At 36.8% G+C, this 21,626-nt stretch overlaps 1 protein-coding gene across 4 annotated transcripts in view; it reads right to left on the bottom strand.

Moving 5' to 3' along the window:
* The window catches only part of LOC107703405 (protein sidekick-1-like), a 334,600-nt gene that overhangs the window by 91,873 nt on the left and 221,101 nt on the right, over window positions 1–21,626 (bottom strand). For all 4 annotated transcript variants that reach the window (XM_016506019.1, XM_016506020.1, XM_016506021.1 and 1 more), the window contains exons 6-11: window positions 13,633–13,744; window positions 11,916–12,106; window positions 6,966–7,049; window positions 4,560–4,754; window positions 2,283–2,399; window positions 522–689 (exon numbers count right to left, since the gene is read on the bottom strand). In XM_016506019.1, coding sequence (XP_016361505.1) covers window positions 522–689; window positions 2,283–2,399; window positions 4,560–4,754; window positions 6,966–7,049; window positions 11,916–12,106; window positions 13,633–13,744 — 867 coding nt within the window. The remainder of the gene's footprint in view (window positions 1–521; window positions 690–2,282; window positions 2,400–4,559; window positions 4,755–6,965; window positions 7,050–11,915; window positions 12,107–13,632; window positions 13,745–21,626) is intronic.

Here is a 21,626-nt window from a genome sequence, read left to right as displayed (position 1 = left end):
ACAATATTTGGCCGAGATACAACTATTTGAAAATCTGGAATCTGAGGGTGCAAAAAAATCAAAATATTGAAAAAAAATCGCCTTTAAAGTTGTCCAAATGAAGTACTTAGCTATTCATATTACTAATCAAAAATTACGTTTTGATATATTTACGGTAGGAAATTTACCAAATATCTTCATGGAACATGATCTTTACTTAATATCCTAATGATTTTTGGCAAAAAATAAAAATTGATAATTTTGACCCATACAATGTGTTGTTGGCTATTGCTACAAATATACCTGTGCTACTTAAGACTGGTCCAGGGTCACATATTACATTCACAAAATTAACATTTTCTCCGGATTTCATCAAAAATATCTTAATTTTTGTTCCGAAGATGAACAAAGGTCTTACAGGTTTGGAACGACATGAGGGTGAGTGATTAATGAAAGAATTTACATTTTGGGGTGAACTATCCCTTGAATTTTTTTTATTCTGTAGTGGAAAGATGGGTTCAGATTAAGTGTGTTTCTCTTACTCCATACGGTGAGGGAGGCGCTGGCGTTGATCGCTCCTTCTGAGTTAGCGGCGTAGCAGGTGTACATCCCCGTGTCCTGCAGCACCACCGGTTGAATCTGCAGACCGCCGGACTCCAGCAAGGTGAAACGTGGAATTTGCACCGAACCGCTGGCGAGGATCTGAGTATCTGATGTGCATACATATGCAAACAAACACACACACACACACACCAGTTAGCTCAACATCTCGCATCTGCTTCCATATAAAGAATTAATAGAACATCACTATGCATGGTGTCGGAGTCCAGGATGATTTTATTACAAGCTTAAAGGTTTCCCAGAGGAAAATCCTCCTGAAACCGCCTGCAGAGCTCTCTACCTTGTTAGGGGCCGCTATTAAATATGCCGCTTCATAATTGGGAATGCTATGGAAACGACTTCATGAATATCGCCAAAACAGTTGTAGAATATAATGGAACTTTTTTTTGTTACTCTTGCATGAAATGACCTTTTGTGTTGCCAATCGGCTGCAACAAAGACATCTTAATGGCTTCCTGTGAAGCACAAAACACACAACCTCATACATAAATTTATGCCTCCGCTGCAGTAACAAAGCAGAGAGGATGCCTGCGATCTGGCTGTAATCAGTAAAATATAGCACTAGTACACATAACAAAACAGCAGGGCCGAGATGGACTCATGTTAATACTGACATTACTTCTGCACATTGATGCTCTGTTCCAAAACCTAGCTAACTGCCTGCGGAGACAACATTTTAGGTTAAGCATAGATGCTCTTAATGTGAAGACTGTTCCAAAAAGTAGTCAACTTAATTATGCTGCCTCCTAATAAATCTAATTTTGACCAAATTCTAAAATAGGATTGAAAGTATCCTTAATGCAGAATGCATTGTGACAACAACAGGGGGAAAAAGTCCAAAACGACATACAAGATCGATGAAATTGTTGTTACAGATAAACTTAAAATTCATTATGTATTGTAAACACTTTTACATTGCTAAAAAAGAACAAATGCTGTTCTATTTAATAAAAAATCCTGAAAAATTGTATCAAAGTTTCTACAAAAATATTAAGCAGCACAACTGTTTTCAACTGATTTTTAAGAATGTTATGTTTGTTCAGCAGCAAATCAGCGTATTAGAATGATTTCTGAAGGATCACATGACACTGAGGACTGAATAGAAAAGTTATTTTAAACTGTACTAATATTTCACAATATTACTGATTTTGCTGTATTTAGATATTATGATTGATGAGCATAAGAAACATTTTTTAAAACATGTTACTGAAACCAAACCTTTAAACATTAGTGTATTTTATGCAAAGGCAATCCTAGAAAAGATTCTGATGAAATAATTCAAGATTATAAATAATTAAAATGTAAATGAACTTATATTTTATTTAGTGCTGAAAAGCATTGACACAAACTGTTCAGTGCAATTGAAAATGTATGATTTAGCTAATATTCAGGTATGCAGTGTACTTTCATGCCATTCACTTGCCAACATCAAACTCAAGTGAACTCAGTTGCGAGTCAAGAGTCCCCTACATAGGCAGCATGTGGATTTCCAGCCTATGTAGAAGGCTGCAAATTGTATGGATCCAAGACTGAATAGTTAAAACGCTCCAATGTAGGCAGCAGGCAAGAAGGCAACTCTATAGGTTTTGGAACAGAGCTCAGATGTGATTTATGCCTTGTTCATTAGTGAATTACAAATGCTAAAACTGCTCAAATCAAACATCACTTTGCACTAGCTTTACCTCTCTTCCAGATGATGGCAGGTTTAGGGGCCCCAGATACCTGACAGGTGAACGTGGCCACCGCTCCATCTGTGACAGTGATGTCGACCGGCGCCGCGGTGAAGGCCGGAGCCATACCTGCAAAACACAGTCACAGTTTTTAATCAGGAAGAGAAAATGCCACATCCGTTCAGTGGCCTCTCATTCACGCTTAATGCAGTCCGCCCACACACCCCCACAGGAACACGCAAATTACTACAAGAGGCCAAACACCAGCCAGTAAATTGTATTAAAACAATGTTATGTCCATCAAAACACTACTGATGCTTTTTATTGCGATGTGGGACATGTCTGCAAATTTGTGTTTCAAATCGGAGACGGTAAACAACTAGCATGAATCTAATTATACTGTTCTGATTGGGTGCCCAATGTGGCATTGTGGAGTTGCTAGGTCATTTTTAATAGGCAGAGATGTGTAAATGAACAGGTATTTCCATTTGGAAAAGTAAAACACTGCTGTTTGAGAGCAAAAGATCGCTGTTTGGATGCATTGTTGAATATGTGCCATATTCATTTGGAACAGTAGAGACAGAAATATAAAACCCATTACAGCTTGCTTTCCAATTGCTTTACATAATTTTCATCACATGAATACTGATGCCACGCCGGTAAGGCTGGGCAGTATAACCAAAATTTTATATTATGCTACGAGTAATTTTTTTTTTTTATCATAGTCACAGTATATAATCACAGTCTAGTATTTTTTTCCAGACTGACCAGTATTTCTATGACTAATACAGATACAGATTATTGCAACCAAGGCTCATTGGAAAAACTTGCTTCTACATACAGAACAAAATATCTGCAAAACTTCAAAAACCTATCTACAATTTACAGCAGTTTCCAGCTAAAATTAAAACTACAGATCATTGATTAATAAAGACTTGATTTCGTGCAGTTCCTAGTACAATATTAAGTCCTAACCTGACAAAGCTTTTACCATAGTGCATTAATAGTAAACTAATACATTTTCGCCACTGCATCACATAAACAGCTCCACATGTGTGGCTTTTCTGACTTGTTCAGTTGGTCTCCTGGTACATAACTGCACTTGAAATGCAGAGTGCTATAAAAGACATGAGTCATGACAAAAAGAGCTCAAAGACTTGTAGAAGCAATCTAAAATGGCCTGGTTGGTTCAGCAAATGCATTTTTACCTCATGTTTGCATTTTTTAAACTACTGCAATACAGTACATACAACAACCAACGTAATAACACTGCAACAACCACTGCCAGATTCACATATATCTGTTTTGGATAAAACTGAGCACGCTTTTATTATCGGACATCTAATTTGAAATATTCTGCAAAATGTGCAAGAAGCAACGAAATACCATTTTGCAAAAAAATAGTTAAATAAACCTCTAGATCTCTTACTTGCATGTATTATGAAGGCATCTCAGCACTATCTTTGCTAGAGCACTTGAACTGTACATCTTGACACAATGTTCGACACTGAAAAATCAGAGGTAGTATGACATTGAAAATCAACACTTTTTAATGCTGCAGTGTTTTTTACGGTGACCCCGTTCACAGGCTCTCTGGGGAGATAAAGGCCTAGTGAGTGATTACATATCACACTAGCATTCATCCACTGTACTTTCCCTTGATCACTTTAGCATGAAACAGATCTATACAGGAATAATATTTATATGTTTTTTTTATTTTTTATTTTTATTTTTTTAACATACCCTGAAGACTGTAAAACGTTTCCTTTTAGACAAAATATTGCTATTTTTAATGACGTAGCTTCATTCCCAAAAATGGCCTGTACAATCACAGACAATCGGATGATTCAAAGGTCAATACAGCTGGAAGTTAAAATCATTACGGCAATCTACATGCAGTAAATATGTGCAGTCGGGGCTGTGGTAATTATCTGTGTGATGAGAGTGCTCCTCTGAGGGGGTCTTAATGTCCTCATGTACGGATCAGGGCAGTGCCCTGACAAACACTACGATGTAATCAACTCCAGACAGGCCTCTCCACAGGGAGCCGTTGCGTCTCTTATGGAACAGAGTGAGAATCACATAACCGTAGATTAGGAACAACACATCTGTCAGGCGGGGAACTGCTGTACAACGGCTGAGAGAAGGTGCACTTTGCAGCTGGCCACATCTAATACCCTTGACAATGTCTCGATTGTTTGTGTGTCAATAATTAGTAGCATCGAGTCTGGAAAGCGTGCGATAAAGAATGCATGACGCCCCGCAGGCCCGCCTCGGGGTCAGACTCACTAGTGATGTCCAGGTAAGTGTGGACCTGAGCCTCTCCGGCCGAGTTCCTGGCGAAGCACTGGAAGATTCCGGCATCGCTGGGCTGTAGCTTCCTGACCTGAAGCCCCATGCTAGAGATGACCTTGTAGCGAGGGTTGTTGAGTTTACTGAGGGGCACGGCATCCTTATACCACTCCAGCTTCGGCATGGGCACCCCTGGGAATTAAAAGCACAACATGATAGGTCACTGTGATGGTCAGATGAAGGTAGGAATTGAACAACTGGGTCCAGAATTTTTCAATAAAATTTTAAATGAATCCTGGAAATAAAATGAACATTTTTTTTTAAAGAAAAGTGTTTAATAATTTGAAATGCTTTTTTTTTTTTTTAAAGGTCAGAAAGTTATAGAAAGTAAAAAAAGAAAAAAATATATATAAAAATGTAAAGTACGTATATAAATACATTACATATATACAAATTTAAAGTTTTAAAAAGTTTTAAATAAAGTCAAAAGCCAATAAATATTTTCACATTATGGCTGATCACAGACAAAAGGCAGACATTAAAACAGCATATTATTTGTCTAGTAATGATAACTAAATTTAAATCTATTTACATGTCCATTTAAAGGTGAATTTAGGAATCGCAACATTATAACGTACAATATAAACAATGGATATCCATTTTGAGATTTACTAAAGATATTTAACAGGATAACTACATTTTAAAGGTACATTTTAAAAATAATCTCAGTGTAAAAATAGAGGAATTTAGTATTAAATATCAAATATTCAATACCTACTAAAACCGACAGACAGACAGACAGACAGACAGACAGACAGACAGACAGACAGAAAGAAAGAGTCAGGCAGACAGACAGAAAGAGACAGACAGACAGACAGACAGAAAGACATACAGACAGAAAGAAAGAGACAGACAGACAGACAGACAGACAGACAGATAGATAGATAGATAGATAGATAGAATCCAAAGCTAAGCTAATTGCTAAAGCCTCCTAGTATTGTTGGTCTATTGTCTGAGCTGACACTACATTAAATAAGCTTCCCAAGTTCAGTGAATCCATTTTGCCAAAGTGAAATTACACTAAGTTTATCCCCATTCTTGTTTTTGGAAGCTCAGGCCTGTGCGGTATGAAGCCACATGCACCGCCCTGGTCTAAACACACTTTATTATACACACACTCATAGGTCTAATTTTGAAAATGCTGGCTGCACCCTTTGTAGGATATAAAAAAAGATGAAGTGTCAAGTGGAAATGAGATGATCTGAGGCCTTAAGCCTCCAAACAGATTCGGCTAGCACGTTTCTAAGAATATTCCAGCAGCTTGGAAAAGCGCACTCTCGGGGGGAATGATCTAAGTAACAGCTGAAAGAGGAAATCATCACTTGCTGTGGCTCTCGTCTGCATCAAGAGAAGGCCACCAGATTGTATTATTCAAACTCATTTAGCGCTCTTCGCCTGTGGTTAACGGCTGTATCAAGCTCCACTCAGCAGCAAACAGCCGCAGACTTTGCCGTGTAAATTTTCCGAGACTTATCAAAAGAGCGAGGGGCTCTGGGCACGTGTTATAGTCTTTTCCTTGATCCTCGAGAGCTGAAGACGTCTGATTCTGCTCTGGAGAGATATAACTTCTCAAAACAAAAGGATTCCTTTCAATCCAGCCACATAAAAAAAGTGAGAACGGTCCCAGAAGCAGCACATAAGAGAGGTAATGGATTGATTCCACTTTCCACTCTTGAGGATACAGCGGGGTGACTCGCTTGTTTTTATTTCTTGCAGCCCATCTGATGCTGAGGGATCATTTTTACCCCTCGCTGAAATTGCAGCTGAGCCGAGCCTGAACCTCAATGGACAAATATAAGTACGGTTATAACAGTTGGGCCGACTTTCCATTCCAGCACTATTAGAAAGCTAGAGAATATTTCTGGCAGAAAACCAATACCATTTCATCGCCCATTTTTCCACTCTATAATGATAATGGTTTAAGCCCCTTCCCATCAACACCTCATATCTCACAGCTAATCGTAAACTCTTCGCCACTCGTCCGAAAGGCCGCCATCTGTCTTCCACGAAGGGACGCTGACATCCTCTAAATGCACAGATTTTATAAATCACCCCCAAACAGAGCAGGACACAGCCCTCGGGGTTGGTTAATAGACCCGTGCGGCGCTCCTGGAACTTCATTCACGACGGTAGGCCGCAGCGATGTGAAAATTGCTATAAATACCTTTACGTAACTAAGCTTACCGACTACAAAAGCTCTGCGCACTCAATGAAGCGCTAGGATCAGAAGGGGGTTGAAGTGTATTGTATGTCTATTGTGTGTAAAGCATATTGCAGAGTATACTCAGAAATCTCGAATCAATCCAGCCCCCTCGGTTTAAGTCCCGCACGTAAAACACTCACCTCGAGCTTGGCACTGGATATCCACGCTTTTCTCCACCTCTCCCATCATCTTTCTCCTGGGCTCAGCGGTGAAATAGGGCGCCTCTGCAAAAAGCAAATAAGCTTATTTGAGAACACAGTGACATTTCTCAACTGAATACAAAAGAATGACGTTTTTTGAGGTATTGAAATTCATAAACAGCTTCAGAAATAATCGAATGATTCCGTCAGAGGAATTCAATGTATTTTCTTAAAAACGGTATTTTCATTGAGCGCAGATGGGCATGGGACAAATTGATTCCCTTTCTGTAGCAACTGAACGTTTACTGGAGCAAAAGTAATGAATTCATAAACACTGTCAAAATTGAAATGCTCGGCTTGTGGGCTTAATGTGGTCACGTGTCTTCGGCAGTCAGACATGTGGAAGCGTCCCATTAAGACTGAGAGCACTGGTGGGCATGTTTCGTTCACTCGCCTAATGCACAACGTCCTCTACTGTAATGTTTGGACTTCCTGCAGAGGCACAGATGGCCACTGAGACTTCACTTTCTCACAATTCTGCAGTCTTACATTATAGATTTCATGCTTATAAAACATCTGTTATGAGTCTGTAATGAGGAAAATCTGCCATTGATTATGTTCACATTATACTGTAAACAGATCTGTATGAATGCTGTTTTGTTTAAAGGAACGGTTCATCCCAAAAATACAATTCTGACAATCATTTATTTATCTCCATACTGTTACAAGTCTTCTGTAGAAAACTGAGGGAAATATTAGTCAAAATGTTCACACTGCACTTTTACACATGCAGTCCATATGACTTCCTAGTCATGTAAATTCATATCACTCCCAAACAAATGTGCGAAATTGTACCTTTAGGGGTACAACAGCTTGTCACTTGGACAGTATGCCTTAAAGGGACGTTTTTGTACCTTATTTATCTCTAAAAGGTTCATAGAAGCAGCTTAAGGATACATATTACTACTCTGTGGTACTAATACACACCTTTTAGGATTAAATAAGGTACAAATTTGTCCCTTTTAGGGTTCTGTCTCAATGACGAGCTGTTAAAGACACCTTTTTTCTGGCAGGGCATATTTTTGTGAGACGGAAGTCAGAAATTTAAATGTGATGATTCATTTGTTAATGTTAAAGTACATAATAATGTAAGACATTACAGTCAAAACCGGGTTTTTTTTTCTTGGCACTGGTCAATTTTTAGATTTTGGGCTATTGCTTTCATAACTTGTCACCTTTCAGGAAAGAAAACATTCAAACTACACATAAGTCTTTATTTTATCATACTTTATCTATTTGCATCTGTACATTTCAATTACAAGTCTTTAAAAAGTTTTCTCAAAATGAGTGTTTTTTTTCTGCACTGAGCCAAAAATATCCACTTGACTATAGCAATTACAGTTTTATTCCTATTTATATTCTGAAGGATTTTACAGAAGGGTTTGTTCATATAACATTCACATGGTTTATATGTGACCTTGCACCACAAAACCAGTCATAAGGGTCAATTTTTCGAAACATCATCTGAAAGCTGAATAAATAAGCTTTCCATCGATTGTTAGGATAGGACAACATTTGGCTGAGATACAACTATTTTAAAATCTGGAATCTGAGGGTGCAAAAAAATCTAAATATTGAGAAAATCGCCTTTAAAGTTGTCCAAATGAAGTTCTTAGCAATGCATATTACTAATCAAAAATTAAGTTTTGATATATTTACAGTAGGTAATTTACAAAATATCTTCATGGAACATGATCTTTACTTAATATCCTAATGATTTTTGGCATAAAAGAAAAATCTATAATTTTGACCCATACAATGTATTTTTGGCTATTGCTACAAATATACCCCCAGCGACTTATGATTGGTTTTGTGCTCCAGGGTCATATATAACATTGTATTCCTAAAAACATGGTGGAAATGTATTTGTTTTCTGGCTGTAGACAGTATTTTCTGATTTATGGAGTGATCTAAAAGAAATATCCAAAATCCCCTCGGTAAAAACTGTAAATATGTCAACAAAATGAAACAAGAATTTTGAAACTGGCTTTATCCAATGTCTAGATTTCTATTCTGGAAATGTATGCAAATTAGCGCATATTTAACTGGTTAATTCCTAATTTGCTTATTTAAACATAAAATTTCTGAAAACTTGCATGCAAGTTTTTGTCTTAATGTCCTGTGAAGCAAATAAATTTTTACCCTAATCACCTGTAGTGTCTTACCTTGCAAGTAAACAATTCACAGTTTGATTTCCCCTAAAAGTATAAACATTCTATCACGCTAAAAACATTGTTTTGTTTGCTTGAGCATCCTAATGTGCCTGACGACAGCAACACTCAACTCAACCAATGGCATGAGTTTGGGGCGGGGCTCTATGTTTGCACGCCCAATGACAGATGAGGGGAGTGGTACCGATATTACACACTCGTTATTCACTGAAAATTAAATGACACAACATTGATTTGAACTGACATGAGGGTTAATAAAATGTTCATTTTTGGGTAAATTATTCCTTTAATCAGTTATTTAGGAGCTTTAATCATGAAAATCAGGATGAGAAAGCTCATTCATAGATTTATTTTCTATGAGCTATTTCATAGATCTCTTTAATAGTTTTACAAGAAATTAATCTCGTATGATGTACAGCTCAAAAGAGACATTATTGTAGAGATTTACGCTTGAGAGACAGAACTGTGATGTGTGTTTTCTGAGAAAAACTCGCAGACCATCAAAACTCTGAAGTGCATCTTTTACACAAATAAGCAGATGAATAAATGCATACTTAGAGATCTTGAATATAATTCAGACACCCAAACCATCACTAAGCTTCTGACTTATGTGCAGCGCCACACTGACAGCCCACATTCATCAATTCACATGCACTCTTGCCCAGTGCAATATATTCCTCCTGTTACGGATCCGTCTGTCTATACATATGTATTGGACTTCACATGGAGCTCAGAACACCTGTCAGCTTGGCTCTCACATGGACGCCGATGTGAAGTGAAGAGAAGGCATAAATATTTAATATGCTGTTTAGCTCAATGGGTTTCCATATATAACTGTACAGAGAAGAGGTGGACAAACTGCATGTACTCAGTATGTGTTAAATATATGCAAAGACAGGAAAAACTGTTGAATGTAGCCTGACACTAACATAAATCAGAGATAAACATTAAAGATAAATCATTTAAGAACAGATAATTGAGAAATTGAGAATCATGTTTTATGTTGTTGTCTCTCGCTAAGAGATGAAGACAAATTTGGGCAATGAATTCAATTTTGGCATGGCACATGGTGCTACAGTAAAAAGAAATACAAATAAAAAACATTTTTAGGACTTACACTTGCAGTTAAATGACATTATTAAGAATTATTTGTCAGTTAACCTAAATAATGAGCTTTGTGTGGTAATATCAACATTTTTTCAAAAAATATGATTTGACAATTATATTATTAAAAACATCAATGTATTATTAAATTATTTTATATTCTATTATATTGTATATATATATATATATATATATATATATAAACAATGTTATAATAACAACAATAATATTAATAATTTCTATAAATATTATTGTTGTTATTATTACTAATATTATAATCAAAGACACATGAGAGATTATTGTTCTTATAAATCTGTTCTTTAATGTTTTGTGCATACTATTATTGTACAGTGTGTGTGTGTGTGTGTGTGCAATTTATTATTTGTTTATTTTTATTTTTGGTTTATTATTTAATTGATTAATTGTATTCTTATAAAAATCACTATAATAACCGTTTTATAATTATATATAATAGTAACTTTAAAATATAATGAAAAATGTATGTGCACATTATTGTTATTATTATTATTATTATTATTATAACATTATATTTATATATTATTATTATACATATAAGAGATTATTATTAATGGTATTAAATAATGATTTTCTGTTCTTATAAATCTGTTCTTTAATGTTTTTTTTTACAAATTATTCCTGTACAATAGAATATTATGAATAGCAATAGAATATTAATATTAATATTAAGGGAAATATAATAATAATAATAATTATTATTATTATTATATTTCCCTTAATATTAATATTAAGGGAAATATAATAATAATAATAATTATTATTATTATTATATTTCCCTTAATATTAATATTAAGGGAAATATAATAATAATAATAATAATAATTATTATTATTATTATTATTTAAAATAAACATAATTAAATATGACTACATTAGGTAAAGTAATTTTCGTAGAGGTTGAAATGGCTCCTTAAAGGGTTACTCCACCCCAAAATGAAAATGTTGTCATTATTTACTCTCATGTCGTTCCAGACCCGCAAGACCTCCGTTCATCTGCAGACACAAATTAAGATATTTATGATGAATTCCGAAAGCTCTTGGAGGGTGGAGTAACCCTTTAAGGCACCAATCTATTCTCTTAATTTAACACCGTGTTCATGTAACAGAAAATATGTTTGCAGATCCTTCCATTTTACTATGCTGTCCTAAAGATATGATAACACCAACATTTATCTCCTTACACGCTGCTATTTCAAAAGACTACAAATTATGTGCACTTTCTGTTATTAAGTAAATCAAATGACTTGGAAATAGGTCTGATGGCACTTCTGCGGTGTGTAGAGGATCAGGATGATCCTAATGTGTAGAATTACCTGGTGATATTCTCATAGTGCGCTGTGACCGATAGCTGTAATGCCTGAGGCTCTCCTAAAAGCTCTTAGCTCAGCTAATACAGTGTGTAATTTCAGGTTTTATGCGCAGTAATGTAGTGCTATATCTATCAGAGGGCTTGGCTGTTCATCACTTCCCACTGAGTGGAACCATTAAGACGGATGGATTTTCTCTGCAGACGTGCGGCTGTGAAAGCATTGTGCTGGAGGGAAGAAATGGAGCTTTTATTGGACGAGGTGTATCACCTGTGATGGAGAGGAAGGCTCTGGCCTCCGCCGGCTTCACGCTTCTATCCAAAAGTGAGGCTTTGCACACGTACATGCCCGCATCGGCACTCGTTGGGTTGATGATGGTCAAGCGCCGGCTGAAGGAGCCCACGCCGCTGGCCACTTCCACGGTGTTTCTCCGCCACACCAAACTGAGCTTCTCAACCGGACTGTGGAAAACAACAGGGCAGAAACACGGTGTGATTTGAACTTTGTTGCTGCTAAGTCTTCTGATTTAAAAATCCCATCAAGGTGACGTTAACTAGTTAGGGTTAGGTAACATACTGTATGTAATTTTTGTCAAAATTGACCCTTTGCAAAGACCCATGCCCCTTAGTTACTTTTGTTATGTCCGACAAGCCATGCCACTCTCACACTACACACCATGTTGTCACGTAGTGAAAAATACATCGCGGAGCAAAGAGGAATCTGAAAACGCGCTGACATACAAGACAGAGCAGGTTACTTCTGGTATTTCTGGTATATATGATTTTTTTAAAAAAACAGCATATGCTGTTTAGGTATGTTTTGAAGCATGGAAGCTGTTTTGAGCTGGTTATGAGCTGGTCCTGAGCAGGAGCTAGTTGCTTAGGACCAGCACATGACCAGCTTAAACTAGCTCATGACCAGTTTATAACCAGCTCAGGACCAGCTTAAACCAGCTCAAACCAGCTGCCATGCTTCAAAACATACCTAAACAGCATACGCTGGATATTTTCAACAGGGGAAACAAAGTCTCAGCTTTCAAATTTTGTCTTTTTTTAACAAATTCAAACAATAAATACTGTTTTGTGGCTCTTTAATGTGTCATGACAGATCGTTGTATTGCCTCGGTTCACGAAAAGCACAAAATAAACATGAATGAACATCAGAAGGTATCTTGTTTCAACCGCGGAAAGACGTCAATACACACAATCTTTCAAGTTAAAATCTCCTGTCTGTTTTGTTTGTCGGACAAAATGGCGGATTCAGCGTTATGATTGGTCAAATCGCCTGTCAATCAAACTCCCGGCAAAGGGTCAATTGTGACAATAATTTAGAAGCGGTAGTAGAAGAATTCTCTCTGGCATACACTACTGTTCAAAGTCAGTAAGATTTTTAAAAAGAAATTCATCCTTTTATTCAGCAAGGATGCATTAAATTGATCAAAAGTTTCAACAAAGACATTTATAATATTACAAAAGATTTCCATTTCAAATAAATGGTGTTCTTTTTGAGCTCCTGAAAGAAAAGAATCGATTTCCACAGAAATATTAAGCAGCACAACACTGTTTTCAAGTTTTCAAAATTGATAATAATAACTGAGCAGCAAATCAGCATATTAGACTGATTTTTAAAATATATTAAAATAGAAAACTGATATTTTAATTGTAATAATATTTCACAATATTAGTTTTTACTGTATTTTTTATCAATGCAGCCTTGGTGATCATAAGAGACTTCTTTTAACATAAAAAACATAAAAAATCTTGCAAACTTAAAATTCTTTAAATATCCTGTTTTTATCCTTTTTTTTTCTAGGAAAACATATGGTCAATGCACTGCAAGTGTTACTTTAGAAACTATTATAATAATGGCTTTGAAATGAAGGTTAAATGGAGTAAGACAGTGTGAATATTGATGGCTGTGAACCTGTCAGACTAAATGAATATCCAATGAACTGTACTCCTGCTGGGAACAGTATATCCATACTCACCGCGCATTAGCAACACACTCCAGTGTGGCCTCACTGACCCCGGCCACTACTGTAGTGTTTCGGGGTGGGATTACAATCACTGGAGCCACAGGGTCCGCGGGGCCCTCTGAATCTAAACAGGAGAAAAGGTGATGGGAGAGGGAGAAAAGAGACCTTTAGATCTACAGTACATCTGACTCCAAAATGCTGGTCTTTTAGCCTGGTCAAGTCCATTAAGCTGGTTTTGGTGGTCCCAAAAGTACCTCAAATCCCCACAAACCTATCAAAACAAACCAGCCTAACAGTTTCACCAGGCTAGGCAGCTTTAAACAGCTTTCACATAGGAAACATTAAGAGGGATCTGCACTAAATCAGCCAACACGTGTTATGGTATTACAACTCTGAAAAAGACAAAAGCCAGAGAGTTGGGCTCTTTATGTTCTATGCTTGCCTGACACAGAATGTTTTGAATAATGAATCTTTTGGCAGTGGTCCTGTAACATGCTCCAAACGGTGGGATTCCTCCCCACCCCCTCGTGCGGCTGTTATGCGAAATCATTCTTGCATGAAAATATGCTTTTTACATTTTTAAAAATGACCCAAGTACATCTCTCGTCTAGAAGTGAAAAATGAAATACTGCCTATTAAATCAGCTTCATTCTTTCCAGAGGAAGAATATCTAAAATATTGAAATGTTATGATAATGAGGATTTAAATAACTAAGTCGAATGCTAGAATCAAGCCTTTGATGTCGAATTTGACGAAATGCATGAAGGAGCTGCTGAACTCTGTCAAAAATGAGAACTTCATGCGCTACTATAGGTGTCCTAAAAGGGACGGGCTGCTCCAATTACAGATAGCATCTGATGTGACTTATTAAATATGTCAAGGACCGTACAGTGGCCATAACCACATATTCAAAACCAAATGTAATAGTTTAATTGAAAAATTGGCTGAGCTTTAATCTGAATATTGTCAGTGACCTTTAATATTCACAAAAAGAATATTAAAGGTCACTGCTAAAGATTGCATTTTGCTTTATGATTTATGTTTGTACTTTGGGCTACAATTCCAGCAAATATTACAATATTGCAGGCTTGAAATATTTTTTGACAGAGAAGACAAACTTCTCCATGCCATATAAACAACATGTGGACGGATCCAAATGTTTTAGTGAAATGAAACACTGAAAACATCAATAAATGCTCGAATTCTCACAAATCGCAAATGTGATGCTAATTTAAGCCAAATCTTGAATCCGGTGTAAATAGGAATGTGTTTCTTATAACTAAATCTCCTGCGGTCTTTTGTGTCGGTAACAGCCGAGACCGAAACAGATTGCGTGGGGCGCATGGGCCTCCCTCCCTCCCTCTGTATTTGCAGATGGGGCAACCCTTTGCAATACATTAAGATATTATTGGAAGACTCATATTTGTTTTTGGAGCAGCGAGAGTGAAAATCCTGTGGTGTGATCATATGTGAGGCACGAAGCGTGTTTCAGGGGATCCTCTGGTTGCTTACTTCTGCTTCAGTGGATAAGTTGCCTCACCTGTGGCCATGGGAGGCAATAATCTGACTAAATTCATCAGGGATGCGGTAAACAGCACAATTCCCTCTTTTTACCTCATGATCTCCATTGGACAAGCGAGCCAGACATCAGTTTCTATATTCAAGGGCTTTGGGTTCCTCAACTTCGTCCTTTATCTATGTAAATTATATTAGTTTATGAATATTAGGTTACATTATCTCCTTTTCTGTGTGTGCTTGTTATCTCGGCTGAGGCTCAAACTCAAATAATTGTATTAGGTCTGTTCCTGGACTTCTGAATATGTTCTTTGAATAGCTAGCTAAGGGTTTGAGTCAAAGTAATTCTCTGCATTACTACAATAGCAATTATTTTGTCTAACCAAGTCCACAAAGGCACACTAAAGGGATAGATCACCCAAAAATGAAAATTCTGTCATCATTTAAATGATAAATGATGATATAATTTTCATTTTTGAGTGAAATTTCCCTTTAAGGGGTGTTGAATATGAAATGTGTATAGTATGAAAATCTACCACGATCTGTCGCTGCCTCAAGTCTCAACATTCATTATGAATTCATTAAACTGCTTGCAAATCAATTATTTCCCATGAACGCCAAAAGTCTGATCGTGTCCACAGAGCAGAAACGCCATTTAATTGAATTCTAGCTGTAAACTCCAAAACACTTCACACAGGAATACAGAGAATCATGTGTTAAGGACTAAATAAATGAAAGATTTGAGTATGTTTTACAAGAAAAACAATGCAGCCTCCTTCAAAATTCCATGCTTAGTTTGTTGTTGTGAAATTTACTAGCAATTTCTGAGTGTGAATTGTTTTTTTACTTACTTTAATTTGAGTTAATGTATGCAAAGATAAAACAAAATAAAAACAAATTTTCTCCACTTATGTGGGGGTTGCAACTTTCTAAGATATCTTACCAGGTGATCCACGGTACTTCTTGTTCACTGTCCGGCAGCAAAGGCAAAAAGAGAGGACAAATACCAGCCAAAACAGTGAGTTTACAGTATGCATGTACTGTATATGCAAAGTGTGATTTACACAAGTAGGGCATGTTATGGCTTCAAGCTTTAAACCTAACTTTAAAATGTGAGATCCATGATTGGTCAACAGCAATGTTGTTCCAGGACCAATACAAGATATAGGAACATTTCCCACTTGTGTAAATCATATTAAGGGGTGTTTCTTCAACTATGGGCCATTTTGTCCCTCTGGCACACTCTCTTTAGATTATTCAATTTGTCTTCATACATACACTATTTTTTCATAAAATTTCCCACCACATGGCCATTTCCACCATTTCTATGATGGAATGATGGTGGAAGAAGTGAATTTTTGTAAAACTTTTTTGAATACAATTCTCAACTCTAATTTCATGGCTAGCATTTCATGTATCCTGATGACATACAATTAAATAATATTTATATAATTTTTGCACAATTTACCAAAAATACAGCTTGACTGGAAATGTTGCAAAAAGGATATTTAAATAGATTTTTCTTTGTTTTCTTATATTTAATATATTTCCTATTTTAACTATAGTCTCCTAACCAAGTAGACTAACTGTTTTATAAACATTACTAACATTGTTATAATAGATTTTTAAAAACTGAAAGTATGACTCTGGGACAAGCATAACATAATAAAAAGACTACATAAATGTAATGTGAAAAGCATTAAAATGAAATAATAAATAAAATAACTGCAAAAACAATTCAAGTAAGTTTTAATGTGATCTTAACAAAAAGAAAAGGTAATATCTGTCAGTTTTAATTAAATACACCTGGAACATGAATAAGTGCCCAAAGTTGAAAAAAACCCATATACAGCATGGACAAACTATATAATTACTGAAATGTGAAAATGAGATCATAATATATTCAAAACGAAAGATTTTAAAAGGTTCACAGTGCACAATGACAATCTATACGCGCTTCTATATTTGGGCCAGTTTTTACAGCAACACATCAACCCTGAGACTCAAATAGAGATAATGTACAAGTACATGACCTACAGTTAATTGCAGTTGAGATGTGGAGGAACATGCCAGAACAGCCTTTTCAAGGCTGGAGATAATTGGGTTGAGACGATAAATAGCAGCAGAGGGGTGAAGACGTCCTTGTTTTCCTCCCCTAAATCTGTCGTCGCCTTAATTTACACAACGCCTAATGAATTCCTATGAAGCATGAAAAGGTGATCTGATACCACACCACACACAGACAGAAAAAAAAAATTAAAAAGAAAGGAGAACAGCTGGCAGATTGACAGGCAAAAAAGACATTAAAGCTATAAAATATTCAGTGATTCAGGGACTGGGGAAACTTCAAGGCACATGTAGGAGTTTCTTCAGAAGGTATTGTCACACAAACAGGGCCAGATGAGGGAGCCGGGTGTCAACAGAACACAGCTGAGAAAATATGAGGAAATATGTGCATTTGTAGATAATGCCCGGGAGACAAATATTTGCTTTGTTGTTGCCCGGAAGGTTTAGTATGGATGGCGGACGTTGTGTGTCGCTGTTAACTGAGAGGCGGTCGACTCGCACGCTTAGGACAGACATGTGATTTCTAGTAGCACTCGGGCCTGTGAACGACTGACACATGGGAAGGAGGTTGGATAGACTTAAGGAACCCGAGGGTCTATTAAATGAACCAGCTCTGCATCAGATGGAAGCTTATTCGCATACATAAATTCCATAATTTATGGTCTACAGGGGTATTTTTTGGTATATATTCAAAACGAAAGATTTTAAAAGGTTCACAGTGCACAATGACAATCTATACGCGCTTCTATATTTGGGCCAGTTTTTACAGCAACACATCAACCCTGAGACTCAAATAGAGATAATGTACAAGTACATGACCTACAGTTAATTGCAGTTGAGATGTGGAGGAACATGCCAGAACAGCCTTTTCAAGGCTGGAGATAATTGGGTTGAGACGATAAATAGCAGCAGAGGGGTGAAGACGTCCTTGTTTTCCTCCCCTAAATCTGTCGTCGCCTTAATTTACACAACGCCTAATGAATTCCTATGAAGCATGAAAAGGTGATCTGATACCACACCACACACAGACAGAAAAAAAAAATTAAAAAGAAAGGAGAACAGCTGGCAGATTGACAGGCAAAAAAGACATTAAAGCTATAAAATATTCAGTGATTCAGGGACTGGGGAAACTTCAAGGCACATGTAGGAGTTTCTTCAGAAGGTATTGTCACACAAACAGGGCCAGATGAGGGAGCCGGGTGTCAACAGAACACAGCTGAGAAAATATGAGGAAATATGTGCATTTGTAGATAATGCCCGGGAGACAAATATTTGCTTTGTTGTTGCCCGGAAGGTTTAGTATGGATGGCGGACGTTGTGTGTCGCTGTTAACTGAGAGGCGGTCGACTCGCACGCTTAGGACAGACATGTGATTTCTAGTAGCACTCGGGCCTGTGAACGACTGACACATGGGAAGGAGGTTGGATAGACTTAAGGAACCCGAGGGTCTATTAAATGAACCAGCTCTGCATCAGATGGAAGCTTATTCGCATACTTGTTCCATAATTTATGGTCTACAGGGGTATTTTTTGGTATAAATATTACAAATAACAAAGACAACATTTAGAATTCGGTTGTGCCTTGTGACAGATGCAGCCCCAAAAAAGCAACATTCCCAAACAAGTGAATAGCAATTGAGTCTGATTCCGTCGCTCTGACCTCATCCACACCTCGTGTGCGACTTCTGATTTTAAGTGCTGTTTCCAGCCTGCTAGTTCTGTGTTAAGGTGAACCGCTGGCAGGTGTTATCCGGTGAATAAAGACAGTGCTTGTCAATGGCGCACGAGGGGTTCGGTTCCTCGCGGGCTTGTTCTGCTTCTGTTCTGTCACTTGTTTTGCCAGGTAAGGAGGGGGTGATGGGGTCCGGGTTGCCCCTGAGGCCCTGCAGGCAGAAGCTGGCTCTCAGGTCCTATTTAGACAGACTCCACATAAATGGATTTGAACAGGATCGGTGTCCCAGACTGCTTTGTGTGTGTGAGGGCTTGATCCATATTCATTGTTAGTTTGTTTGGAATCTCTGCACGGGCAGACCCTGCTGTGGCCTTCACTTTTTCTTTCGCACATCTAACCCCGCGGGCAACGTGCTAACTCATTCAATGTGGCATGTCAAAACGGGATGAGCTCCTGAGGGTTGGGACAATTCAGCAAAAAATGAAAAAAGTCATAAACATTTCTTTTTCTATACAAAGACAGTTGACCTCCTCTCTCAAGCTCCAGAAAACTTCACAAAAATGATTCATATGGCTTGTGTGCTATTTTCTAAGAATAAAATTAAAGTCGTTACAATCGTTAAAAAAACTAAAATGAAAACTAAACTAAAACATTTTCGTTACCTGAAAGAAAAAGTCTAGAATAAATAGACTAAATAGAGTTTTTTAGAATAAAACTCAAATTAATTGCCATGACTCCAAAACTAAACTAACTAAAAATTTAAATGGCCACAAATTAATTTCACTGAAACTTTTACAACATGACTTGATTAAACATGAAAATGCCACTAGATAGCAAAAACAATAGAATGTGCTTAGAAATTTTAAACCATTAAGTATGGTCACAAATCAATTTTAAGTTTTATGTACATGGTATATTATGAAACTTGAAATATAAAAAATATAGAATTCTATAGAGTGGTGGAACTATGATATCACTTTGTAGGCAAAAACCCGGAAGCGAGTTAGCATTTTAGCACTTCCGGTTCCATCGTCCCCGAGTCAATGGGTTTTTTGAATGGGAGTTTGGTTAAATCCCCTAAAATAAGGTCTGTGGTTCACACAAGCTCAAGATACTTTCACGGTTTATTCTACGACATAAAACACACCAGTTACACCCCACTCGTGATTTTTTTAAACTGTTACGTTTCTTAAAAAAGACGGTTGCTAACAAGTTGTTAAATGGGACTACAGGCGCTGTTGGAGACATTAAACGTCATCACGCCGAACAGTTGATCAATTTACAGTATTTTCCAACCGTAGAGTATAATTTATAGTACAATTAATTGTAGAATAATGAATAGTTTCCCGCATTTTATATTGTTGTTCGACAATGTTTTTTTGCTTTGCCCCGAAATGCAATACAAGTCTTCGGATGGAAGATGCTTGTTTTATCGCTTTCCTACTGATGCGGAGACTCTGGGTTCGTACCATAAGGTAAACTCGTATGATTATTCCAAGTAAACACCACATTTACCGGCTTAGTCATGGTGAAAGTGAAACTTTAAGCCACGTTAAAATTAAATGTTTACGGCCACATGAAGCTGTTACGAAGCTTATAGATTGAGGATTTTCTAGAAGCAAGGATAAAATAACATTTTGTGTATCTACCCTAACAAAACGATAGCAGAAATGTGGTACTTTATTCTCTAAAATAAGTTTAATCTTACCATATCCAAAAACCCGCTCACTCTGCTGTTATTTAATAGATTAAATACACTAGAATTTTATTGAATAGTACGTTGAGACACGTTTTTAATTAAAATATTCATATTAATCAAGGATTTATTGACTTTTAATGCACCTTATTTTGAAATGTACAGAAATACGTGCTTTCATATATCTTTTAGTTATGATTATTGCATTTATTCACTATACAATTCATATGCAGAGTAAATCCTTTTCACTGAACGTGTTAAAAATAAGTTTGAAAAAGTTGTCGGGAGCATGGTGGTGATGACGTTGAAGGCGAGCGACCGTGGTGGTGTAGTTCGTTTATAGCCTAAGCTGAGAAATCTTCAATATTGTACCCGGCCAATTATTTTAGTAACTTCCTACAGTTCAGTAAAGTTCTTGTATTAAAGATATACATATATATATATACTGTATATATATATAAATCTAAGAGCTGGTGTGGAGGCAGAGGTTTTTTTAAGGGACTTCATTACCAACATTCTGAAATTGTGTTCAGGTAGCACATGGTAGGTGTAGGATAATTAGCCTGAGCGAGCCCCTGCTTTCTTTGAATCTCACATTTCAGACATGCACTTTTATTGTTTCCCCACACACGGCAGGCAGAACTTCAAAGTAATGGACCTGAAAGTCTGCTCTGAGAAACACCAGTGACTACAGCACACCTCAGCCTCTTTCTGAGTCTAGCATGGAGAAAGAATATTTGATCATTATTCGGAGGAATGCATAAAACTGTCATGACAATATCTGCTTACACGACCTCATTACAGCAACAAACATTTTACTTTGCCATCAGGATATCATGTAAAATAAAATAAAATAAATAAATAAATGAATAAAAACAATCCCATGCAACTTATGTTGTATTATCCTCTGCTGTTGTGCTCTAATTTTAATAATCATTTCTGTTCCAGTGTGGAAATTTTGCACATGCCAAAAATATGATGTGATTTAGCCTTTTGGTCAATCTCTTCAATGCTGAGAACTTTGCAATAAAGAAGTTTAAATAAGAGAAAGTTTATT

Source organism: Sinocyclocheilus anshuiensis, unplaced genomic scaffold, assembly GCF_001515605.1.
Source record: "Sinocyclocheilus anshuiensis isolate Anshui unplaced genomic scaffold, SAMN03320099.WGS_v1.1 scaffold58, whole genome shotgun sequence".
Taxonomy (NCBI): domain Eukaryota; kingdom Metazoa; phylum Chordata; class Actinopteri; order Cypriniformes; family Cyprinidae; genus Sinocyclocheilus; species Sinocyclocheilus anshuiensis.
Note: the sequence above shows the minus strand (reverse complement) of the source record. Positions and strands in the feature narration are given on the sequence as shown.